At 41.2% G+C, this 27971-nt stretch overlaps 1 protein-coding gene across 1 annotated transcript in view; it reads right to left on the bottom strand.

The window, feature by feature from the left end:
* Nucleotides 1-12003: 12003 nt before the first annotated feature.
* The window catches only part of LOC126094493 (leucine--tRNA ligase, cytoplasmic), a 176650-nt gene continuing 160682 nt past the window's right edge, over nucleotides 12004-27971 (bottom strand). Inside the window, exons 13-19 of the mRNA XM_049908902.1 lie at nucleotides 27072-27210; nucleotides 26887-26989; nucleotides 26568-26802; nucleotides 26089-26343; nucleotides 18454-18666; nucleotides 16667-16895; nucleotides 12004-13003 (exon numbers count right to left, since the gene is read on the bottom strand). Coding sequence (XP_049764859.1) covers nucleotides 12771-13003; nucleotides 16667-16895; nucleotides 18454-18666; nucleotides 26089-26343; nucleotides 26568-26802; nucleotides 26887-26989; nucleotides 27072-27210 — 1407 coding nt within the window. The 3' untranslated portion in view covers nucleotides 12004-12770. The remainder of the gene's footprint in view (nucleotides 13004-16666; nucleotides 16896-18453; nucleotides 18667-26088; nucleotides 26344-26567; nucleotides 26803-26886; nucleotides 26990-27071; nucleotides 27211-27971) is intronic.

Here is a 27971-nt window from a genome sequence, read left to right on the forward strand (position 1 = left end):
GGTTGTGGATGGAATCCAGGCCTGGGGCTGTCATGTGAAAAGATAAGAGCCTGCAAGAATTCCTATTCAGTGAAGGGTTCATTATAGGGTTCTGGTTGGTGGGGGATGAAACAGAGGGGGTTTCTGCCGGACAAAGGTAGCAGGATAGGAAGAGGAGGGCAATGCTGTCGCAAAGTGTCTCACGAAATTTTCTGCAAGGACCGATGGATCAATGCACAGAGCACCCAGGAGGATAAGACCCTGGACAGTTGATTGTTGCTGATGGCCCAGAAGGCAACCTAACTTGGACCAAGCCTGCAATGAAGAGGTAAACATCCCCCCCAAAAGAAATGTAGTGCTCCCAGTATTCCTTTTTACTCTGCTTAATAAAGTAGCGAGCCTTAGCATGGAGACGCTTAAAAGTGATAAGATTGGGCAGTGAAGGATGTCGTTTAAATTGCTGCAGCACCCGTCGACAGTCCTGGACAGCGACTGCTACAGTCTTGGTCCACTACAATACAGATTGATGATGAAGAGGACATGTGAATAGGGGGACAGCAGTGCCAGCAGCATGAAAAATAGTGACAGAGATGCCTTTATGACTACATCAAAGGAATTCGAGAGGGAGGTGTTGAAGTGCACAGCAGACGTATATACAGGCCAATTGGCCCTGTGGAATTCCCAACGTGGGGGGCTGTATGCCTGGCAGCAGGAGGGGAACAATAAAATCACTGGAAAGTAGTCATCATGACCAATGTAGGGAAGCCATGAGAGCAGGTGAGGAGATCATGAGATCGATAGCACTGAAGATGCCACGAGCAGCACTGAAGTGGGTAGAGGAACCATCATTGAGGAGACACAAATCAAAGTCTGTAATAAGTTGGTCAATTAGAAGACCCCTAGCCACTGAAATGGCACTCCCCCACATGGGGTGATGTGCACTAAAATCCTCAGGGAGATACGTGGGTGGGAATTGCTGTATTAAGGTAGACGGTTCAATGTATGGAAGTGGCCAACCTGGTGGGGGGTAGACATTGCAAACAGTGATTGCTGGGGTCATTTGCACTCTAACCACTATTGCTTCCATGTTGGTACAAAGGGAATCCAGTCACTAATGACATCATTGCGAATCAAAGTGCAGATGACTTCAGATGCTGTCCCAGGGCCGGTTCCAGCAGAATGCCCGATAACCACGAAATGTGGGAAAATGGTCATCATGGAAGAACATTTCTTGAAGAGTGAGAAGGAAGAGGAAGCAAGGTGTTGTATTTCCCATAGATGACGATAATATCCGCTACAGTCAAACTGGATTATCTTGTGGTGAGAGTCCAGGTTAGACATAAAGAAACCGGGGAGGTCATGTCATATGGTCAGTGGTCATCACTGACAAGGATGGGGTGACATCCATAGATAAGACATCAGATTCAGGTTGTGGAGGGTGTGATGACAGCCCTAGGGGCTCCATGGAGGTTTTCTCCTGAGACTTGTGTTTATTGTTCTTCTCTTTTGGAGGTGGGGGGGGGGGGGGAGGGGCAGGGCACAGAGGGAGAACAAGTTCTGCAAGATCTGGAACTGAAAGAGAGCAGGTGACCTTGGGGCACACACGCAGTGCATCTCGTGGCAGAGTTGTCGTACTAGGCTTCTCGCCTGAGAGACTTTGGGAGGAGGGATCACAATGGAGGGAGACCTATCACTGGCAGTGAGGGAGCGGCACCCAGAGGGGAGGGCATGGGAACTGCAAGGGAGAGGGAGGGGATTGGGGGACGGGGTTGTGGTCAGGAAGAGGTAGGAGGGGGAAAAGATGTAACAGAAGCGAAAGTTGAAGAAAGTGAGTCTGACTGAGTCAGTCATATTTTCGGTGAGCCTCAGCATAAGACAGGTAATGCAGGACTTGTGATCTCGGATCTTCTTTTCTCTCTTGTAAGCTGGGCAATCTGGTGAGTGAGGACAGTGGCAGTCACGACAATTGACACACACAGGCGGAACACAGGGCTTCCCTTATGTAGTGGGTGTCCCACAGTCACTACACAGAGGGTCTGCCATACAGCAGAAAGACATATGCCCAAAACACAAGCACGAAAAGCATCTCATGAGCGGTGGGATGTATGGCTTCATATCACATCTGTAGCACATTACCTTGATCTTCTATGGGATGGTATCTCCCTTGAAAGCCAGATTGAAGGTGGGTATCGATGCAGTTGTCTTTATGACCCTTCCGCATACACCAAACAAAATAAACACTGCGTCGCTCCCGATCAGCCCGGAGCTCCTGATCAGTTTGCAGGATGAGGTCCCTGTGAAAAATAACTCCCTGGACCATATTCAGAGACTGGTGAGGGGTAAGAGACACTGGGATATTGCCAACATGATCATAAGCACAAAGAGCTGCAGATTTGGCAGTAGAAGCAGCTTTGATCAACAGGCAGCCTGAGCACATCTTACTGACATACTCCACTTCACCAAACTTATCCTAGACATTCTCCACAAAAAACAATGGCTTTGTGGTGATGAATGTGTCCCCATCCGTCCGAGTGGAGACAAGGTAGTGGTGAAGTGTTTCATCCCAAGACAGTGAGCCTGGCCCTCCTCCCAAGGTGTAGCCAGGGAAGGGAAGGCTGCTGTGTCATACGAAGCAGCATTCAATGACTCTTTACCATTTGAAGAGACAGCCATGTGAGAGTGGTCAGAGTTTTGCAGCTTGATATGCTTCATGCGCCAAGCGTCTGCCCCGATACCACCCACTCTGATCAGGCAGTCTCCCCATGGATGCCACCCAGCTACAGCAACAGCCAACTGGCATTGCGGCTGTTGCCGCCGGGAGTTCCAGTGCTCCATGACGACAAGCACCCCCTGCTTGGCATATATGGAGAGGCAACAGCTCAAGTATCAGTATTGTGATCCCTGTGCTGTCAGGGGGCTCAGCCCAATGGGTAGGTAACAATCCCACCACATGGACTGCTTATGACCTGTTGATCTGACCCCTCTCAAATGGCTGTCTCTTTGAATGGTAAAGGGTCATTGAATGCTGCTTCGTATGACCCGGCAGCCTTCCCTTCCCTGGCTATGCCCTGGGAGGGGGGCCAGGCTCACTGTCTTGGGATGAAACACAGCTACAGCGGGACAGGAAGAGGGGAAGGAAGGGGGGGAGGCGGAGATGACTCCATGCTGTAGACACTAGGGACGGAGTTCTTCCCGACATGGCTCACACTAAAGACAGGAAATTTCGAAGTGGATGTCAAACCCCAAGGGGGGACCAAAATGCCAAAAATGAGGAGAGAGCAGGCAAGAGGAACCAAATCGCATGGAATGTAGGGAACTAGGTGGGTAGCCAGCTTGACACAAATAACAACACCGAGAGAGGGGAAAGAACAAGGATGGAGAGGGAGAGGCACGGTGAAGGAAAAGCAGCCTGGGAAGGAAAAAAGGGCTGCAATAGCTCGGGTCCCCCTTGGGGGGGTTATGGGAGTTATTTTTGGTGTGAAAGGGATGACAGCTGTCGAAAGGCAGGTACTGTTGTGGGCTTAATGTGGACAGATGTATGGATGGAGCCATAAGAGAGGAGGATGTCAAAGTCTAGAAATTTGGCACCTGGATTGAGGAAGACAAGGAGAAGTGCATGGGAGAGGAAGTGTTGAGGCTGTGAAGGAATGAGGATAGGGTGTGTTGGCCCTGAGTCCAGATCATGGGGTTATCGTCAATGAACTTGAACCAGACTAGGCGTTTGGTGTTCTGGGAGGCTAGGAAGGTCTCCTCTAGATGGCTCATAAACAGGTTGGCATAGGAGGGTACCATGTGGATGCCCATGCCTGTACCGCAGATTTGTTTGTATACCTTCCCTTGAAAGGAGAAGTAGTTGTGGTTTAGGATGAAGTTAGTAAGATGTAGTGGAAAGCTAGATTACGGGCAATTTGTTGGAGGTGTCGGTCAATCAGGGCTAAATTCTTTCAGTGGGGGCACAACAACCAGCCACAATGGCTGGGTTTGTGGATTTTGGGGAGCGTGTAGAATGTGCATGTGCAGGGTATCAAAGGGGTGAGGAGGGAAATGAATGCAGGGGAAAGGTTCTGGGAAGGGCCTAAGGCTTTAAGCAGGAACTGGAGGCTGTGTTAGGCTTCTATGGTGGGATCACTCTTCCAGAGTTTACAGGTAGAGGAGTCAGATAATTGGTGGAGGCCTTCTACCAGGTAGTTATTGCAGTTCATAATAACAGCGGTGGAACCTTTGTGAGCAAGTAGGGTTATTAGGGCAAAATTTGTTTTGACTTATGTACAGTTATTATTTCTTCTGCTGAAAGGTTGATGTTCTGAGGAAGGATAGTGAGACTAACTTCTTAAAGGTAAGGAATTCCTGGAAGGTGACCAGCAGGTGGTTAGTTGGGGTGGAAGCATCACGGTTGGATGCTGGTATAAACTGGGAGAGGCAGTGTTCAGTGCTGGAATTAGGTTAGTTCTGGTTAAAGGGACTGACAGCAGATGGGCTTCCATTGAAGAGATTGGGAGGTGGACAGGAGAACTTTGACAAGTCCAGCATGGTTAAAATTGAGTGTAGGGCTGAAGATGAGGCCTCTGGATATGACTGAAACCTCGGTGGAACTGAGGGTTTTGGTGGAGATGTTAAACACCAGGGTTGCCACAAGTTTTCCCAAGTGAAATTCCCTGATTTCCAGACAAGTTTTAGCATTTTTCCCTGACAAATTTTGAGATCTCAAAGACATAAGTTGACAAAAAAATGTAAGGACATTTGTATTTATAAACATGCGAGCAAAAATCTTAAGTACTAACATCAACATCTTGTGTAATGAACTGCTAGATGGAGAAAGCAAGCCAAATGATATATATGTTTCATTAGGACCACTGGTGATATTTTATTTCAATAAAGCGAAAAACATTTGGTGACAAAGGTACGCATTTTGTTGGAGTCGCAAGACAGATTTAAAATACCTTCACTGCTTTCAGAAATAACCTCAGAAAAAAGTAGATCTCTTGAAAGAAATGTGTAAGGTGGGGACGAGTTGTGTAAACCAACGCTGTAGGTGATCGCGAATAAAATGTTGGTTCTACTATGTTCGTTATAGTCGGTTATTACTCACTGTGTTATGTCTATTATTCTACAGGCATTGTGTGATTTTTCTTTCAAGAAATATACGAGTACATAGTGTACAAACTGCCAGTGACTGCCACAATTTTCTTTTTCTTATCGTCCTTGCTTTCTAATATATAAACTACTTTCAAAGTGCCAAAATGTACTAGAATAAATAGAATGTCTATAAATTGCCGCACTGTACAATGTACTTGCAGCGAGACAGTCACAGTTCCTGAAATCCATCGCCTATTGCTTCTGGCCTGCCGAGGTGCTTGGGTCCATAGATAAACAATGAAAATCCTCCACATTACACCACACACTGACAGACCCACCCTGTGGGCAGATCAGCGATACTAGATCTGACAGGCAGGTCCCACACCATAGTGGGAAACTATGGGCTTCAGATTGGCAGGCCTGATCCATTAGAGATACCCACAGAAATGGCCTGTGGCTGTGGCCCATCGTGGAAGTCCACTCGTGTAGCCAGCTATTCACATGTCACAGACACCATGTTGATGAAATGAGAGCTCAGTGATCACCCATGCAACAGATAACTTGCGCAAATATTCTGAGAATCAATACTAATCAGAATGTAGCAACTCACAGTAAAGATGATTGCTGAGCCACAGACAGACACATAGAAAAGACAATCACTCTCTCACAATTAAAATTTAGCCATAGCCTTTGTCAGAAAGAGAGAGCACACACACATTCACACAATCACTCAGACACAACTTATTCACACATGACCGTTGCCTCTGGCCACTGCGTCAACAAACTCTGAGAACCACATGCAACCAAACCACTCCTCATGCCGCCCTGTCTCGTGCAGCTGCTAGGCTAGCAGCAAATAGTGGTGGTAGCATTGACTGCAAATGGAGGGGAGGGGTGGGGTGAGTAGAAGCAGTAAGAATGAGAGTCAGGAAGTGGCACACATACTCAGCTGCGTCCGGCCAGTGATGAAGCATGTCATCTCAATAAACAAACAATTTCATGTTAAGAGATTTTTCCAGTGTTTTTTTTTCCAAATTTCCCGGATTTCCAGAACTTGGGGCAACCCTGAAAATAGTGTTATGGGAAACTTTTGGCTCTGGATTTGGTGGAGTGTTGATAGGGATTTTTGGGGAATGTGGCAAGTTGAAAAGATCAGCGAGAAAATGTTTATGTGCTTTGAGAGGTGGACAAGGAGGAACACCTTGGATACGATATGGGTTGGATATTTATGGAGGTGGAGAGCAAGGGATTCAATTTCAGAGAAGTGATGGATGAAGCAAGGATTGCATAGTAGTAGTAGTATCCTAAGGAGGGAGCAGAGATGGTTCTGGAATGTCTGTGTGATGGAGATGTGGTTTTCCAGAATCAGGTTTGTGGGGGCCAGGGACTGGCAGAATGTGAAATGGTGAATATCACTGTGAAAGGTGGGCTGCTATCCAGAGAAAGGAATTTTTATGGTTAGGCCATTTGTGGGGATGGTTTAGACAGCATTTGAGAAATAGGATGTGGGATGGGTTTTAGCCAGGGAAAGGGATACTTTTCTGAACTGTTGTAGAAAGATGGAGCAGGGGTCCATTGTGGCAGGATTGGTGCAAAGAACATGGGAATAACAGGGAAATGGGCAAAATAGGTGTTGATAGCTGTGACAGGAGCTGGATGAGAGAAAAGATGTGTAAGAAATACACCAAGACAAGCAAAAACATGCACTGATACATACAAATAGTACACAAAAATACGTGAAACCACATAAAAGAAGGCGCAAATACATTAAAAACATACAGAAACGTGAGAGGAAAGGAACGAATGAGGTGTGTTCGTTTGTGTGTGTGTGTGTGTGTGTGTGTGTGTGTGTGTTGCGACATGTAATAAGGGAAGAGAGGGGGAGGGGTGATGGGTTAGGTTGCGGATCAGAAGTTCGTGGGGAATGGGCAGATTTCGAAAATAAAACACTAAAGCACATCAGGGTGAGGGGCGAAGTCAGATCAATACGAATAAATATAATTACTGTACGAATATTGGAGGAAAGAATCTGGGGTATCAGATGCTGCATCAACAATCCTGAAGTCACAAAGCCTGTGTAGTGTGTGGACGATTGCTGACAAAATATGGCTTGGAAGTAGATGTGGTTTGGAGGCAGGAAAGAAGAGAAAGACCGGACAGTGAAAAGAATACTGTTATAGAGAAGCTAAAAAAGAAAAACATACGGGGTTATAGGATGGAAGAAATGCTGTTTGGTAAAATTAAACAGAGGAAACTCCAGTTAAGAATATCAACAATGTAGGAAAAAGACAGATTGCTACCTAATGTAAAGATTACATATTAAATTGCAGACAGGCTAGGAAGTTCTCCTCTGGATGGCCCATACACAGGTTGGCCCAACCTCCCAAAATGCCAGACACCTAGTCTGGTTCAGGTTCATTGATAATACCTCCATGATCTGGATGGAGGAGCCCAGACACCCTATCTGCATTCCTTCACAACCACAATACCTTCTCTCCCATCCGCTTCACCTGGTCCTCCTCAACCCAGATGCCACCTTCCTAGACATTGATAACGACCTCTCTGATGGCTCCATCAACACTTCTGTCCATATTAAACCTATCAACCGCCAACAGTAGCTGCATTTTGACAGCTGTCATCCCTTTCAATCCCAAAAGTCCCTCTCATACAGCTTTGCCGCCAGGAGATGGCATGTCTGCAGTGACAAAAGCTCCCTTCTCCAATATGCTAATGTGTCTCCAAGGCCTTCACTGAGAGGCACTATATCCCAGATGTAGTTCGCAAACAAATCTCATGTGCCTTTCTCCTCACACCCTCGATCCTTACACCACCCGAAGAACAGGCCACAGAGGAGTGCCCCCCCCCCTCCCCCCCCCCCCCCCCCCCCCGCTTTTCATCAGCCAGTACCTCCCTGGATTGGAACAATTGAACCACATTCTTTGCTACAGCTTTGATTACCTACCATCATGCCCTGAAATGAGGAACATCCTACCCCAGATACTTCCCACCCGTCCTGAAGTGGTGTGCCATTGCCCACCCAACCTCCACATCATCCTTGTCAATCTCTAGGCCACTCCCAATCACAACCCCTTGCTACAAGCGTCATATCCCTGTGCTGTGGAAGACCCATGTGCAAGACCTGCCTAATCCACCCACCCAGCACTTCCTATTCCAGTCCTATCACAGGTTTACCCTTCTCCACCAGGGGCTGGGTCACTTGTGAAAGCTGCCATGTCATTTACCAGCTCTCCTGGAATCACTACACAGCTTTTTATATTGGTATGACTACCAACCAGTTGTTCACTGGGTAAAGGGCCACCGCCAAACTGTGGCCAAGAGCACGGTAGACCACCCTGTTGCACAACGTGCAGCTTAACATGATGTGTATGACTTCAGTGGTTGCTTCACTACCCAAGCCATCTGGAGCTTCCTCTCCACCAAAAGCATTTCTGAACTATGCAAATGGGAATTATACTTACAACACATTCTGCACTCCCATAATTATCCTGGCCTCAACCTATTGTAACACACTGTCCCCACATCCTTCACCCAACAGTTTCCAGCCTCTCTTTTCTATCATATCCTCCCAATTCTCATCTCTCACCCTCTTTATTTGCCACCCCCTTGCCAACGCACCCACCATCTTTCCCTGATGCTCTCCTTTTTTCCCTACCTCCCTGCCCCAAACCTCCGGTCTCTGTGCCCGTTAAAATTCAAGTTCCAGCACATGTGGCCAGACAGCGTTCCTCTCTCCCGCCACCTATACGCTATTATCCCTTCCCCTTCCCCACCCTCTCCAGACTGCTGCTTCCATCCCACCTGAAAGTTGTATTCTGGCCCTAGCTGCCAGAGTTGGCAGTCATGTGTGTGTGTGTGTGTGTGTGTGTGTGTGTGTGTGTGTGTGTGAGAGAGAGAGAGAGAGAGAGAGAGAGAGAGAGAGAGAGAGAGAGAGAGAGAGAGAGTGAGAGTGAGAGTGAGAGTGAGAGTGAGAGAGAGAGAGCACGCGCTTGTGTGTATCTTTCAGTTGTGCCTGTCCACAACTTAAAATGTCATCTTTTCATAATATTGTTGTTATTCCATCTTGTATTTTCCACTGCTTAACGAGTAGTTTAGATGAACAAGAATGAGGAATGAAACTGGCTGTGGCCTTTTTTAAGGAAAAATTCCAGCCAGTATTCCACTGAACTGATGTATAGAGAAACTACATGAAACCAATGTCAAGGATGCTTAATGGAGGTTCCAGTGCCTCGGAACCATGCCATTTTCCTGGATATATAATGTTCATATTCTAAATGGGAACTACTTACTATTTTCTTGAAAAGAAGATAATCGTTTGACATCCTGACAACAGTGAGATCATTAGAGACAGAGTACGCGTTTTCATTGGACATGAATGGAGTATGAAAAATCAGCCTTCTTTTTTCGAGCAAACCATGCAAAACCTAAATCTGGATAGCAAGGCAGGAATTTGAAACCCTCTCCTTTCAACTACGAGTCTATCGATTTAGACGTTGCACCATTTTTCTGAATATGTCATCTTGAAGTTCCAGCAACGAAGCACAGCTCCAAACTCTCTTGTCAAAGCTACTTCTTCAAAATCAATTGTTTCAATAATTTTTAATATTCATTTCCTCCTTACATTCCTCCAGAATATCAGTTTCAAATAAATCTTTTTTCCTGTTCACTAAAAAAATTCCCCAGTTTATTATCACGCTTCCTTTGATATAAGGGTCTACCAGTGCGACTGGAAGTTATGTAGAACTGTATCATGAAGTCATGTCTGTGTCTATTTAACCACACAGTTAATGACACAAATTGGAAAGAATCAGTTAACAGCAGATAGTTGTTAAAAGATTTTTACACTGAATAGCCAAAGAAACTGGTACACCTGCCTAATATTGTTTAGGGCCCCTGCGAGCACACAGAAGTGCCGCAACACAACATGGCATAGACTTGACTAAGAAGTAGTGCTGGAAGGAACTGACACTATGAATCCTGCAGGGTTGTCCAAAAATCCATAAGAGTACGAGGGGATGGAGATCTCTCAATTTGAAACAAGACTCGTCCAACCAGGCAACGGGTTTCCACTCAACAGTCCAATGTCTGCATTGTTGGGCCCAGGCGAGGCATAAAGCTTTGTGCTGTGCAGCCAACAAGGGTACACGAGTGGGCCTTTGGCACCGAAAGCCCATATCTATGGTGTCTAGTTGAATGGTTTGCATGCTGACACTTGTTGATGGCCCAGCATTGAAATCACCAGCAATTTGCGGAAAGGTTGATCTCCTGTCACGTTGAACAATTCTTTTCAGTCATCATTGGTATCGTTCTTGCAGCAAACTCACTTAAATCTTAATAACCTGTCATTGTAGCAGCAGTAACTGATCTAACAACTGCACCAGAGACTTGTTGTCTTATATAGGCATTGCCGACCGCAGCGCCATATTCTGCCTGTTTACATATCTCTGTATTTCAATACCCATGCCTATACCAGTGTCTGTGGCACTTCAGTGTAATATTCATATCAATTGAAGTTCTTTAAACCATTTTACCCTACAGAGTCTTCCAACATAGAAGCACCGTCATGTGTATCAAAACAACACACATTTACTCATAATGAAAATATTTTATTGGAGAATATATAAATAAATAAATAAGTACACATTTCCTCATAGTGAAAATATTTTATTGGAAAATATATAAATAAATAAATGGTGCACACTTGTTCAATAAATATTAAATTAATAATTTATAAATTTATAAAACAAAGATGTAAGGTAACAACCATCAGGAAAAACAGGATTGAACCCTAAGTGCTATAAAACAAAGTTGGTTATGACTGTAAAATGTGTGTGTGTGACCTATAGGTAACAAAGTTTGCAAGAAATACACACAAGTTCAGTGTGCTATTAAATTTAAACCTGCTGCCAGCCAGATTACAGTGTGGATCTTAAACATTGAAGCTATTACATTAATTTGGAAAGGACAAATTCCTACTTACTCCATAGGGCAGGCACTGAGTAGCAGACAGGTAAAATGAAAAAGAGTGCTACAAATATTTCAGCTTATGGATAAAGTGCTTTGTTAGCAGTAGAAAAGTCATGCACAAGCACAACTGTTACTCACTTGGCCAGTCTCTGGACACTAAGGCCCTAGGGCATCTGGGGCTCCAGAGACTGACCATGTGTCATGTGTTTGTTTCTGTCTATGGCTCAATGCCTCTTCTACTGGGTGAGTAGCAATATCTCCGTACAGTAGCGCTGTTTTCCATCATACTTTTCATTGTTTGAAATTCTTATACTCATAAATAAAATGATATTTTAAGAATTCTTTGATGCTCTTGTAGAAAATATGAGAAAAAAAGATTAATGATAAAACCTGTTACGAAGTTTGAAATTTGAAACAAAAATACGCCACTAACCGTGAAACGTACCATTCTTATTGAATGGTAGAATTTGAAGTTTGGAGCTCTTCAAGGTAATTTGTTGCTGTCAGTTGTAACATTGAGGCAAATGTCTCGTTTACTCAGAAGATTGGTACCTCACATAGAACATTAAATAAAAACAATAGTACTTTCACGGAATAGCTTACCATTACTTTTGTACATAAACATGTCCAGCTTAAAAGAGCAGTCAATTTAAGAAACTGTACTTTATTGTACACTCGCACCTGCATTTGAAGTTGTTTTTTAATTTTATACAACTAGACTGGTCTGATTGTACAGAATATTGAGGCAACCTTCAAGGTATGTAATTTCAAAATGACACATACTGCCAAGTTAAAGCCAGGATGTAAAATTATGTGAAAACATTAACATTCTTCGTGGAACCAGAAAAATCTGAATGAGCACAAGTCTCCTCACAGTAGACTGAGACCATGTAAGAAAATGTTACTTACAATGTAGGATGGTATCACAGATGCAACATGCTAATAAAACAATAATAACACCTGTTGAACTGTTTTTCAGCCACTGCCATTTTCTTCCGTTTTTATTCTATTTTGACACTTTATTCAAATTTGAGTAGTTTTCACTTTATACCTGCTTCACACACATTAGCTTCATTACACAAAACAAAATATTGCAGTGAAAACAGTAAATATGTTTAAAGCAGGACATAATGAAAATAATTAACTGCCAGATTAAAGAAATCAGCATGTATTATTCAATGAAGATTAATCCATTTGTTACTATGGGAAACTAGGTCTTTGAAGCACCTGTTAACAAAAAATAATGTGGAGTAAAGGACGTAATGTATATCAGGCTTGCTACAAAACCAGACCTATTCAAATTTGAAGAACAATATGAAATTCAACAGGAAGAAGAGCGAGAATCGTGTGTACATTTTAGGCAGTCATATCTACCCCATCAGCAAGTCAGGCATACTTCCTTACTAGATTACTACTTTATATTTAAGTACACATGCCTCTCTCAAGTTCCCTTCATTAGATGTTGCAAGATCTGATACAAACAATGCCACAGCTCTTAAAAATACCATTCCTCTGCGGTACTGAGGTGATCTAGTGTACTTATTACATAAAGAATCACATCATGTCCTTTCTTTCATTTACCTAAGAAAATATATTCCTTTTTTCCAATTTGTTGTCCTGACTGAAATAGCCATTAAACTACGCACATAATTACAAAATACTGCAAGTTCCATTTCAGTTATTAATGGAGATTGATCATGCACTGATGAACTAATACATGAGAACAGTCATTATGCATTATCACTCTTAGATTCTGCTGATGAAATTATATATAAAATGTTTGTTCCAATGTACTGTCGTGTACCATTGCACTCAAGTTCAATTCCAGGTTTATCGGTATTCACATGGAGTGTTCCCTCAAGGCTTATGCGTACAGCATGTTGAGTCTCTTTACCAGCTACAGGCACTTTACGGGGACCCAATTCAGGATCTTTATAAAACCACAACTGAATACATGATGTATCTGAAACCAAACAGCACAAATAGTTACAAATCTAACAAATGGACCTATGAACACAACAAAACTTATTTTTCAGATGATGCAACTGTTTGTATGTAAATGTGTAATTAGTTGTCTCAGCATAGTGACTTCACTGGCATGTATGATGTGATCAACGAAGTATCCCATCAGTGCATAGTGTTAACTACATTATCTTCTAAAAAAATTTGTTAGTTATGTAATGAGGTTCTTGGAGATTACACTGAATTAATGAATTACTTATACATGTTGCTATGTCAAACACCACAGAGCCACAAACATTTTAGTGACTCACTGGCTGAAAAGGACTCACTTAGTCTTTTTTCTGTTTGTTTTCTGAATTGGAGAAAAATATGCAATTAATCTGTTAGCCACTAACTTTTTTTACATATATTATTATACATTACATTTGGTTGTTTACTTGTGAGTGCACCGAGGAAAAAGCTTTGTGGCTGTCATACACACGAATATGCTTTTTATAATAGTCCATGGGAGAATATCTAAAATTCACTCTGCAGCATTAGAATATTTGTTCTTGTGCTTTCTAATCATATGGTGTGCTAATTTTACCATAAATTTGAGTTTTTAAAAGCTGAATGGTGAGTTAGTTGAAATGAATGGAATTTGTGGTGTAATACTGACTTGCCTTTCCCCCATTATCATATTCCGTATTTGCCAATTTATTGGCTGAACTGTTACTTTTTTGTTGCTGAAACTGCCAACTCACACAATAGTTTCTCTCTATAAGTGGATACACTTTATTGATCGGTTGTTCATCTGTCTTTACTACATTGCACAACTTTTTGGTTATGAGGAGTGCAGATCATAGTGATATCAGCCACTGTATTCTAAAACATTTGAGAATATTCTTGAACATTTCATAACAGACATTAACATTCAAAAACATTATAAAATAATATGAATCTTTTCCCTTGAAAAATAAATTGGTGGAAAATGGACAGAAGATGTCTTGGCAACCACTTCAAACATTCTTATCTCCACAACTTCAACAGTAAACAATGAGGGGACTAAGGGTGGCATCAAAGAGAAAAAACAGCGATTGGCGGCATTTGGTTGTTTTCAAAGTATCACCAACTTCACCCAGAAATACAACAAAATACAAACTTTTTAATCTGAAAGCTTAGTAGATTTTCATTATTTCAGAGGAGTTGTCAAAGCGATCTTACAGTGTACATAAATTTTATTACATACTTAAGAATATTGCAGAATTGCTGACTACTGTAAACTGCTTAAACTTTTAATGTGGTATCATGTGAATGTGTCCAAAAGGTGTGAAAGAACAATGTGAAATTTGTAACCTTCATACTGTTACGTAAAATAACATTACACATTTTGTTTGAATGGTCAGACAGTGAACTTCTAATAGATTTTAACAATAGACCTCAGAACTAACTATTCTCATTGGCTGGCTAAGATGAAATGACCAGGCTGAATTTCACCTGCACTAATAATATATGCAAGGGTTTCATAATTCCACAGATGAATGATGACCATCTTTACAACTCTTGAGGTGATACTGCTGTACGATTGTCACTGCTATCAACAAGCACCAATCAGAAATGTATCTGTGTGAACTATCCACCAATGTTACAGTTTCATGAACTTTATTTCTGCTAGATCAGTTTTTAACTCTTCCTAGTAACTGCCCTGTTCTGTGCTCTGCTGAATTTCTACATTTAAAGATTAAGATTTCATAAAGATTTAATAGATCATCCTCAACCCAGAGTTTGGTTTGAACACCAAAGTGAATTACAAGGCACAGTCTTAGTGAAGATGGTATTCCCTTAGCTTCCTCTGACTTATCCCGTCAGTTACAGGGGGATCTACAGTTCAATGTGCACTCCAAACCAATGTGTTGCTAGTTGTTTTACATATACTGCTGAAAGAAGTGATAATGACATAAAAAATCTTAAGATTGACTGACAAATGAACCCTGCACCTTTCGATTGGCAGTCTGACACGCAGTTGGTCACCAAGCCTCACAAAATTGATAATGCTACTTTGCTTCTTCTGTAGCATAAAGAAATATGTTTTAAAACATAATTCTCATGGTCTCTGCCTTTTGTAGGCTTCCAAATTTTTATATTGATCTAAAATGCCACAATGCACAAAAGAAGCTGTTTAATTAAACTTCACTTGGGCTTATTTGATATTGAACATTACTGAAATATATATAATTATGCACAAATGCAAAGATGATGAAGGCACAAGTGAATAAGTCATATTACACCCACCTCTCCTCCCGCCCCCTTGTGCACCCGCCAGCTTTATGTTCCTCAGCTTACCTGCATTGTGCACTGCAATGTTGCACTGTATTGGGACTGTTTTCTGTCGTACTGTTGAATACAAAACTGTTAGTGCGGTTAATTTAGCAGACTTCAGCTTAGGTCAAAACAAGGGATGAGATCGGGGGGGGGGGGGGGGGGGGGGATTTAAGATTTATTTGATTATTAGTGTCACTGGAGCAGTATATTACAAATTATCTCATCTGTAGCACTCTGATTTGATTAACAGATTACGCAAAGCGCAGTGAGCACTGTGATTTTTATAAATAAAATACTGATTACTAACCACAAATACTATTAGGGATTGTATATATCACCATAAAAGTTTTAGAATCCCAGTGTCACAGAAGCAGCTTCTACAAGATGTTTGGTTACAGACTTGACACAATACTCTTACTACATGATTTTGTAGAAGACATAGTATTTTTACCTTAGCTGCAACACTCTAGAAGATTATTTCATAGGGCAATCTTGAGTGGAAGTATAATAGTTGTCCATATATTGGTCAATACAACAAGGTCTGTAAATGCAAATCTGACAGAATTCAGCTTTTTTGTTTAACTTATCCATGTTCTGATCCTACTTCAGTTCATTAATCATTTGGATACTGAGGAATTTCCCTCATGGAGCCTCATCTAGTGTGTGCCCATTGATCTCTACTTCTGGTACCTGCAAGTCATTCTGATTTGTTTGGAATTGCATAAAATGAATGTCTCTAAGATTAAGAGATAAGCTATGTGCTGTGAACTAGTTGTAAGTCTGTTCCATTATTCCATTGGATCTGCATGGTATGGATGTGTAACTTTCTATGGTATATTTTTGTCAACAGCAAAAATCCTGCTTTCTGAAGATGTCCTCCAATGCCCCTATTAATTCATTTTTGATATTGTCAGCCATATTATAAGTATACAAAACAGTCAATTTTCTTTTACACAACATACCCTTACATCAGGAATGGCATAATGGTTCTGTGATGATCTGCTACTTATCCACCATCCCTCTCTTTTTGTGTGTGTAAACATATCCACAGCAGTTTGTTGATACTTTTAAGCATCATCATCTTCCCTTAAGATGTCTGCTGTTTTCTTTGATTTTATTAAGTGCACTGTACGTCTATATCTGCTTGCGGCTCTTCCTTTGTCATATCTGTTCTTTTAAATAACATAATTCAAACCTATTTTTTTCATTATGAAGGACGCACAAATCTAAAGACTCCTCAATGTTTCTACCTTTTAGTACAATCTACATTCCCAGAAGAGTAGCCACATCTGGTCAAGTGAAACCAAAAGCAATGCATAATCATATTAACTTTCCATTCAAAAATCATGAATATGAAACTAACCTTTAATATTTCCATTGCACTGCATCAGTTGCTTCAGAATTGTAGACACTGTGTCACCATTGTAAACAATTATATGTTGAGTGAAGTGTCCACTGCATGGTTGTGGATTCACTAAGGTTAATTCCACTCCCTGTTGAACACTGAATGTCATGAAAGGAAAACCAGGCCTGCAATCCTGTGCAACATTTTCGGGTGCCTCATCTGTATAACGGACTTCAATGTCTTTTATCTGAAAGAAAAGAAGTGCAATTCCAAGTAAATACACTTAGCTCAGTTCTAACAAACACAGTTTATCCTTAATATTCTAAATAAAATTTAGAATAGATAGCGTATGAGAATCACTATTTTGTAACATAACAAACATTAAAATACCTGACACCACTGAATTATTCAAAACACACACACACACACACACACACACACACACACACACACACACACACACACACACACCCTACAATGAGTCTAAATGTAGTCACCACTGCTCAATGCGAGATTGAATGCCACTTGGTGGCACTGTGTGCTCATGATGCAGCAAGGAAAGTATATATACAAAGCAGCAACCAATTGTGATTCATTCTAGTGATAATACAGGCTACAAGTGGGGATAACTATTGACATAAGCAACTTTGACAAAGAGCAGACTGTTATGGCCCAGGGTCTCTGAACAAGCTTTTCGGAAATGGCAATGCTGGCTGGCTGTTCACATGCTGCTGTTGTCAGCATCTATGGAAAGTGACTGAAGGATGGTGAAACCATGAGTAGGCAATAAGGTCTTGGGAATGAGCATAGAGATCAGAAATTTGCCCATGCTGTAAAGGAGGGTAGGCAGCTATCTGTGGCAGATTTGATGACAGAGTAAAATCCTGTTGAGGTACACCTGTTTCAGAGTACACCATTCAACGTGTGTTGTTGAACAAGTGCTTCCATGGGCGATGATCCCTCTTGTGTTCCCGTGGTGACCGAGCAACACTGTCAATTACGACTGCGGTGGGCACAGGAGCATCGAGACTGGGCCATGGATCAATGGTCATATGTTGCATGTGTGGATGAATCGTGCGTCTTGTTACACATGGTTGATAGTCATGTGTGGATACATCATCATCATTCAGGCAAAAGACTGATTGAAACATGTCCTGACAGCTGTGGACTAAGTGAACATTACTGTGGACCACTTGCATCCCTTCATGCGTGATGTCTTCCCCTACAGTGATAGCATTTTCAAGCAGGACAAGCGACTATGTCACAAGGCCAGAAATCACACTAAAGTGGTATAAGAACACAATATTTAACTTATTCTGATGTTTTGGTAACAAAAATCGCCTGATCTGAACCCAATGGAAACCATATGGGATACGAAAATCTCTTTAACACTTGGCACACCAACAAACAACATTGATCATATTGTACCACTGGACATGTTCATTACTATCAGATCAGATCACAATGATAACACTCCAGCAGTCATCAAATATGCAACAGCTGTATACTTATTCCTAAATATTCAACTTGCATTCCAAAATGCAAGAATGACAGAAACAGATGTGACACTACTGGCTGTCATACCATGGGTACATTTCTGTTTGATTCTGTCAATCTCCCTACCAGATGTCTTCATGCATGTGTGCATGCCCCGTAAGCTCGAGTACTCTACCCTTCCCCCCCTCCTCACACTAATAAAACTTTTAATTCTAAGGCAGAAGTTATAAACACTGCTAATACAGTAAAACATTTATGTTTACACGATTATGGAAAGTACTGAAAAATTCCAATTAACAATGTCTTACATCAAGTGTATTCTTCAGATATACTAGATTCTTCGTAAGAACTTCCTTCTCATCAAAGTCCACAGAAAGGTTCAGGGCATCAGCTCCAAGTGTTTCCACCTTTTCCCGAGTTGCCTGGACAAATGGCATCAGCTTCTTGGCGTACTTCTTCAACTCAGGAATTGCATTTAGTTCTGCTGAGAGAACTCGGTTGTCCGGCAGTTTTCCATTTGCCTGTTAAACCAGATAAAACAATGACAGCTGTTCCAAATAAGAAAAAAGAAAATGGTATGGCATACTTATGACAACAGAAAAGAAAACACGGACACAATTACTTGCAACAAACATTTAAGAGAATGATTCAGCTCCACATTTATAATGTTAACCACCTTAAAATCAAATCAGACCATATTAAAATCAACACTTTTGGGAGTAAAAGCTTCCAATTTCAGGCCAAAGGTGGAAGGTGGATGTTCTGAAATAAGTTGAATTCTTAAAGGTTACTTGGATCACTTCAGAGAATCATGAAATTAAGGAAATCACAATGAGGTTGAACTTTTCACACTTTCTCCCTCCACCCCTTCTTCTTTAGCAATTGTAAGATGACAAAAATATCCCCCCCCCCCCCCTCTCTCTCTCTCTCTCTCTCTCTCTCTCTCTCTCTCTCTCTCTCTCTCACACACACACACACACACACACACACACACACACACACACACACACACACTATATTACTCCACCTATTGGAAATTTCAGATGATGTTGCTTGAAGGTGGTGTGCGGCTCACTCTCATTTGTAACAATGAAAATAATAAATTTTTGAAAGTATGATGTAACTGGATAGATAAAAAATATACTCACCAAGTGGCAGCAGGATAAAATACATGTAAAGGTTAAGTAAATGTGCAAGCTCTTGGAACCAGTGACTCCTTCTTCTGGCAGTAGGGTTGAAGGGGAAGGAAAAGAACTGGTGAGGTTTAGGAAATGGGGAGAGTTCGGACCTCGAGTCAGGTTAAATGTGCTGGATAGGATGAGAAGGAAAGATTGCACTTTTACTTAACCTTTATATACATTTTTTCCTGCCACTGCTTGGTTAGTAGATTTTTTATCTGTACAATTACATTTCACTATCATTTATGGTTGATGAAATAAGTAATATCAGAATGTCTCTGAGCTTGGACATAACAGTGTGAAAGAGTTATAGTTCTCAGATATTTTACCCTGCAAGACAAATTTAAAAAAAAATCCACTAACTAGAATGACACAACAGTCAACTCAGATAACTGTTACAGATTAGGTGCCCCGCATACTGCATTCATCAAACCTAAAACAGAACACTTCACAGTCTCATCATCTGCAACAAGGTCATAACAGATCACATTTCCGAAACCTCCTTCCTCGTCCTCTTCTTGGTCAAGCAAATCCTTTCAACTGCAGCTGTTTTTGCATTTACTCAACTGCAGCTGTTTTTGCATTTACATCCTAACTGAATAATTTATTTTCTGTAGAAACAATACACTCATTAACATGAATCATGTGCAGTGATTTCAGCTGCATGGTAACGTGTTTGCCTACCATGCAGCAGGCCCGGGTTCGATTCCCGGCCACGTCGAAGATTTCCTCTGCCCTTGGATTGGGTGTTGTGATATCACCACCACCACCACCACCACCACCACCACCACCAACACTACCACAGACATACAAGTCGTCCAATGTTGCATCACCTGAAATAAGATTTGCAACCCGGTGGCCAAACTTTCCGATATGGAGCCTCCTGGCCAATAATGCCACACGTCATTTCATTTCACTTCATTTCAGTAATGCTGATATGGAAAAATTTAGTGCCTGCTATTAACTGTCAGAAAAGAGAATCTGGGATTTTAGGACATCAAAGAACACTACCACCGACATACAAGTCGTCCAATGTTGCGTCACCTGAAATGAGATTTGCAACCCAGTGGCCAAACTTTCCGATATGGAGCCTCCTGGCCAATAATGCCACACGTCATTTCATTTCACTTCATTTCAGTAATGCTGATAAGGAAAAATTTAGTGCCTGCTATTAACTGTCAGAAAAGAGAATCTGGGATTTTAGGACATCAAAGAACACTACCACCGACATACAAGTCGTCCAATGTTGCGTCACCTGAAATGAGATTTGCAACCCAGTGGCCAAACTTTCCGATATGGAGCCTCCTGGCCAATAATGCCACACGTCATTTCATTTCACTTCATTTCAGTAATGCTGATATGGAAAAATTTAGTGCCTGCTATTAACTGTCAGAAAAGAGAATCTGGGATTTTAGGACATCAAAGAACACTACCACCGTCATACAAGTCGTCCAATGTTGCGTCACCTGAAATGAGATTTGCAACCCGGTGGCCAAACTTTCCGATATGGAGCCTCCTGGCCAATAATGCCACACGTCATTTCATTTCACTTCATTTCAGTAATGCTGATATGGAAAAATTTAGTGCCTGCTATTAACTGTCAGAAAAGAGAATCTGGGATTTTAGGACATCAAAGAACACTACCACCGACATACAAGTCGTCCAATGTTGCGTCACCTGAAATGAGATTTGCAACCCAGTGGCCAAACTTTCCGATATGGAGCCTCCTGGCCAATAATGCCACACGTCATTTCATTTCACTTCATTTCAGTAATGCTGATAAGGAAAAATTTAGTGCCTGCTATTAACTGTCAGAAAAGAGAATCTGGGATTTTAGGACATCAAAGAACACTACCACCGACATACAAGTCGTCCAATGTTGCGTCACCTGAAATGAGATTTGCAACCCAGTGGCCAAACTTTCCGATATGGAGCCTCCTGGCCAATAATGCCACACGTCATTTCATTTCACTTCATTTCAGTAATGCTGATATGGAAAAATTTAGTGCCTGCTATTAACTGTCAGAAAAGAGAATCTGGGATTTTAGGACATCAAAGAACACTACCACCGTCATACAAGTCGTCCAATGTTGCGTCACCTGAAATGAGATTTGCAACCCGGTGGCCAAACTTTCCGATATGGAGCCTCCTGGCCAATAATGCCACACGTCATTTCATTTCACTTCATTTCAGTAATGCTGATATGGAAAAATTTAGTGCCTGCTATTAACTGTCAGAAAAGAGAATCTGGGATTTTAGGACATCAAAGAACACTACCACCGACATACAAGTCGTCCAATGTTGCGTCACCTGAAATGAGATTTGCAACCCAGTGGCCAAACTTTCCGATATGGATCCTCCTGGCCAATAATACCACACGTCATTTCATTTCACTTCATTTCAGTAATGCTGATATGGAAAAATTTAGTGCCTGCTATTAACTGTCAGAAAAGAGAATCTGGGATTTTAGGACATCAAAGAACACTACCACCGACATACAAGTCGTCCAATGTTGCGTCACCTGAAATGAGATTTGCAACCCAGTGGCCAAACTTTCCGATATGGAGCCTCCTGGCCAATAATGCCACACGTCATTTCATTTCACTTCATTTCAGTAATGCTGATATGGAAACATTTAGTGCCTGCTATTAACTGTCAGAAAAGAGAATCTGGGATTTTAGGACATCAAAGAACACTACCACCGACATACAAGTCGTCCAATGTTGCGTCACCTGAAATGAGATTTGCAACCCAGTGGCCAAACTTTCCGATATGGAGCCTCCTGGCCAATAATGCCACACGTCATTTCATTTCACTTCATTTCAGTAATGCTGATAAGGAAAAATTTAGTGCCTGCTATTAACTGTCAGAAAAGAGAATCTGGGATTTTAGGACATCAAAGAACACTACCACCGACATACAAGTCGTCCAATGTTGCGTCACCTGAAATGAGATTTGCAACCCAGTGGCCAAACTTTCCGATATGGAGCCTCCTGGCCAATAATGCCACACGTCATTTCATTTCACTTCATTTCAGTAATGCTGATATGGAAAAATTTAGTGCCTGCTATTAACTGTCAGAAAAGAGAATCTGGGATTTTAGGACATCAAAGAACACTACCACCGTCATACAAGTCGTCCAATGTTGCGTCACCTGAAATGAGATTTGCAACCCGGTGGCCAAACTTTCCGATATGGAGCCTCCTGGCCAATAATGCCACACGTCATTTCATTTCACTTCATTTCAGTAATGCTGATATGGAAAAATTTAGTGCCTGCTATTAACTGTCAGAAAAGAGAATCTGGGATTTTAGGACATCAAAGAACACTACCACCGACATACAAGTCGTCCAATGTTGCGTCACCTGAAATGAGATTTGCAACCCAGTGGCCAAACTTTCCGATATGGATCCTCCTGGCCAATAATGCCACACGTCATTTCATTTCACTTCATTTCAGTAATGCTGATATGGAAAAATTTAGTGCCTGCTATTAACTGTCAGAAAAGAGAATCTGGGATTTTAGGACATCAAAGAACACTACCACCGACATACAAGTCGTCCAATGTTGCGTCACCTGAAATGAGATTTGCAACCCAGTGGCCAAACTTTCCGATATGGAGCCTCCTGGCCAATAATGCCACACGTCATTTCATTTCACTTCATTTCAGTAATGCTGATATGGAAAAATTTAGTGCCTGCTATTAACTGTCAGAAAAGAGAATCTGGGATTTTAGGACATCAAAGAACACTACCACCGACATACAAGTCGTCCAATGTTGCGTCACCTGAAATGAGATTTGCAACCCAGTGGCCAAACTTTCCGATATGGAGCCTCCTGGCCAATAATGCCACACGTCATTTCATTTCACTTCATTTCAGTAATGCTGATATGGAAAAATTTAGTGCCTGCTATTAACTGTCAGAAAAGAGAATCTGGGATTTTAGGACATCAAAGAACACTACCACCGACATACAAGTCGTCCAATGTTGCGTCACCTGAAATGAGATTTGCAACCCAGTGGCCAAACTTTCCGATATGGAGCCTCCTGGCCAATAATGCCACACGTCATTTCATTTCACTTCATTTCAGTAATGCTGATATGGAAAAATTTAGTGCCTGCTAATAACTGTCAGAAAAGAGAATCTGGGATTTTAGGACATCAAAGAACACTACCACCGACATACAAGTCGTCCAATGTTGCATCACCTGAAATAAGATTTGCAACCCGGTGGCCAAACTTTCCGATATGGAGCCTCCTGGCCAATAATGCCACACGTCATTTCATTTCACTTCATTTCAGTAATGCTGATATGGAAAAATTTAGTGCCTGCTATTAACTGTCAGAAAAGAGAATCTGGGATTTTAGGACATCAAAGAACACTACCACCGACATACAAGTCGTCCAATGTTGCGTCACCTGAAATGAGATTTGCAACCCAGTGGCCAAACTTTCCGATATGGATCCTCCTGGCCAATAATGCCACACGTCATTTCATTTCACTTCATTTCAGTAATGCTGATATGGAAAAATTTAGTGCCTGCTATTAACTGTCAGAAAAGAGAATCTGGGATTTTAGGACATCAAAGAACACTACCACCGACATACAAGTCGTCCAATGTTGCGTCACCTGAAATGAGATTTGCAACCCAGTGGCCAAACTTTCCGATATGGAGCCTCCTGGCCAATAATGCCACACGTCATTTCATTTCACTTCATTTCAGTAATGCTGATATGGAAAAATTTAGTGCCTGCTATTAACTGTCAGAAAAGAGAATCTGGGATTTTAGGACATCAAAGAAAGGTTATTAGAAAGTTGGACACAAGGAGAAGATATCTAGAATATAAGCACTGATGAGACAAGGAGGGAGTAACAACAGCAGTAAAGAAAAAGGAAGAAACAACAGATTCCCTGCTTAAAGAACACCATAAAAAAAGAGACACAATAATAGGAAACAAATAGGACTGAACAGAAAGTCTATGACAAAAGTTAAGTGAAAAGGAGGCTGACAAAAGCAGAAGAGTTTGGCATAAGTTGCAGTTATGTAGTGTTCAATGGTCTATGATATCTACATGTGTTGCTCGGTGCTTGAACAAATGCATTTCAGTTCACAAATCCAAAGGTGTCCATCACTCATCTTTATTCTCACCTCTAATGCTGCTTTGAACACAAGAAAAATGCTGAGAGGTGCAGTGGTTCAGATCCTAAACTATATGTTGTCCTACATTTGGGTGAGCAGTCCATTCACATACGAAGAGAGCAAGAGTGTGTTGCTCTCAATAGGAACCCATGTTTTACACAACATTGAAGCATTCATTTCATTCAGCCTTTTTGCTGAGGGCTCCTTACGATTTGGTGGGAAATGTGATAGTGAATAAAACTATAGCTTGATTAAAATAACTTTGTGACTGAACAGTTTAAGGAGTTACGAGATGGAGTAAACCTCCATCAAATCAACACTGTTGAAGCACATGTACTCACTGTGACATGAAAGGGTGAGAATAAGAGTGTTAGTATTCTGCATGTAATGCTGCTTCTCCCTGTGCTCTTAGTTCCCAATCATAAAATTATTTCAATTAAAGATGTAGTGAACTAATTGGGAGAAGTGAAAGCGGTGGGGAGGTTAGATGTCTGTTTAGTAGAAACAGGAAGGAGGAGTGAAACTGGCAGAAAAATTAAGGATTTCACTTGGAAATGATGGCAACTGTCAATATCCAGGAACAGTTGTTTACCATGCACTTTTGTACAGAGCTTTATGGAAGAAACAATTCAATCTCAATACAAAAATTATGATTAACTGTCTAGCTTTTCCCACAGTACAAATGCCTCTTAGCCCTTGGATTCTCTCTCTCTTCCTCTTTTAATAGATGAAGAAATAACTCAGCTTTATCTTTTTTTGATGGTTTCATGTTTGATTCACTGTTACGCATATATTACTTCACTTTACTTCCTGTTGTTATTGCTCAACACAATAGCAGAATAAACTCATAAGAACAACAGTTATCACATCTAAGGTAGAAAAATTTCATGTTTCAAGAATAAACTTTAGCATTTGATCTAGCATTATAGGCCAAGGATTTAATGGTGTGCATGATATAAATTCTTTAAGGAATAGTCATAGTCCTGCTTTATTCACTGAAAACCTTTAACCCATTTCTTTGTATTTATTTATTTGCAATTAACTGCTATTATTACACTTTAAGTTAAAAGTGCTATATCTCTATCATCCGACAACAAGTTTAATACCCTGTTACGTTCAACAATTCCTCCGGTAGCAGGTAAAAGGTGTCAGCAGGCTGTCACATGGACCTAGCCATTGACATCACACCAGAGAGAAAACTGGGCTACTGTGAGACTACAAGAGCCTTTAAGTTGTGCTGTGTTAAAATCTGCACCCCACTTACAACATACTTTAATGTTATAGCTGTTAACTGGATTTCAACTTTACTATTTTTTTGCATGGTTGTAACGCGGGTTATTGACGGATTTGCTTGGTTCTGGACTATTTGGATTACTCTCTTGGTGTGTTCTACAATTTACAATGGCTTGGTGCAGTCTGGAATTGTGAACTATCAAGTGGTTACAGTGTATATTCATTTTTTGCGTAGTAAGAAGTGTATTGTACCACAGCAGATGTAGATGTATATAAAGTATGTATGTATGTAGGTAGGTAGGTATGTTCATGTATATAAAGAGCACTGAAATATCAATATTTCAGAGCTCCTGAGGAAAAAAATGAGTAGGAGCATTCTTTGCTACTTACCAACAAGAAATTTTTCATGTGTGTCAGAACTGTACACTGCCATGGTGGAAATGTTTTTGCCACCCAAATAGTGGCATTGGTAGGCTTCAATGGCGCAACGGTGTTTTCACCTTTACGAGCTTTCCGTGGCTGAAGGTGATTCTTTAAGTATACTCTGAAAGCATGTGCAGCTTCCATGAGATAAGCAGATGACTTGACCAATATGTAGTCAACAGGACCTGCCACTGGCCACTGGGCCTTGACTATGCTTTCCTTCTAAAGAAATGGAAAAGAACAGAACATTACACTGCATATTATTAAAACAACATTTGAGACACTATATTGCAGAACCAGTAACATGCAATTTATGCAGAATTGCTGTATCTGTAGCAAATGCACACAATAACTCAAGAAGTATAAATTAAGATCACTTCTTTCCGCAGGACAAAGATTTTTAACAGTAATTTACAATGTGTCCTTCAACTTTAGAGCTTGCTTACTTTGCCAAGAAGAGACCAAACATGTTCTGCAACATGAGGACATATAGGTGACAGAAGTAATGCCTGAATTTCCAAAAACTGCTGGATGAGACCACGATGCATTCCCTCCATCACAGTGAGTTCTCGGTACTTATCACGAACTGCTTGTAGCTCAAAGAAACCTGTTCTTAGAGCTTCCTTGAAAAGCAGTCTATTATAATTGTTTTCTGTCTCCTTTATTTTGAGATTCATCTCACTGAAATAATATTCAGCATATCAAAAAAACTATATTGCAGCACCATAATTACACAGAATGATAGTTTCCCCAACTATTATTTACCTGAGAAATACTTGATCATTAAAGCTATCTGGTTCACCATCTCTCAGTTCTGCTTTCAGCATTTCTTTTGTCCACTCGATGAATGTATAAAGACGGAGAATACCTGTCAACACAGTAGAATAAATTTAAACACAACTATTGACATCTTATTCACTGTTCAGATAATAGATGTTTTAATGAGATACCTGCATCGGCCATATTTTCTACAAAATTTGCATCCTCAAGTGAATCTCCAGCATCAGCCAGTGTTAGACGCATTCCGTCAGCACTGAATTTCTCCACGGCTTCCGAAAGTGTCAGAAAATTACCCTCAGATTTTGACATCTGCAGAAAAGCAATACAGAAGTCCCAGCACAATATTATGGCTTCAATTTGCAGATAAAGACAGAAAAATTGTACATTATACATATATGTAAACTACGCTTTACAACAAGATACATTTGCACAAGACATGTATAGTACTTATCATTCACAGGTACGTGAATAATATATCAAGAGCTGTGCAGTGACTGTAAATTTAAATTTCCCGATACCAAACAACGGAAAATCCAGGATGGAATGTAACAATATTAAGAGAAGGGAAGTTGCCACTCACCAAACAGTGGAGATTCTGAGTCGCATATAGGCACAACAAAAAGACTCACAATTAAAGCTTTCGGCCATTAAGCCCTTCCCTCCTGGCCTCAACCTTCGTTGGTAACTGTCATCACCCATCCAGCCCCTTCCCTGTTCCCATTCCAGCACTACACAGCTGTCATTCCACCACCACACCCAGTCTTTTTATACCTCTCCTTTCCCATTTCTCCTCCCCCCTCCCTTCCCACCTCTCCTCTGCCCTCCATCTAACCTGCAGCACTTCATTGTCCACCATACTATTCATAGTCAAAAATTAGACAGTTTCTTAATTCTAGTATCTCCTAGCATATTTGTTGACAGAACATTCCACAGATGTATCTACATCTACATCTACATCCATACTCCGCAAGCCACCTGACGGTGTGTGGCGGAGGGTACCTTCAGTACCTCTATCGGTTCTCCCTTCTATTCCAGTCTCGTATTGTTCGTGGAAAGAAGGATTGTCGGTA

Source organism: Schistocerca cancellata, chromosome 8 (genome assembly GCF_023864275.1).
Source record: "Schistocerca cancellata isolate TAMUIC-IGC-003103 chromosome 8, iqSchCanc2.1, whole genome shotgun sequence".
Lineage (NCBI taxonomy): Eukaryota > Metazoa > Arthropoda > Insecta > Orthoptera > Acrididae > Schistocerca > Schistocerca cancellata.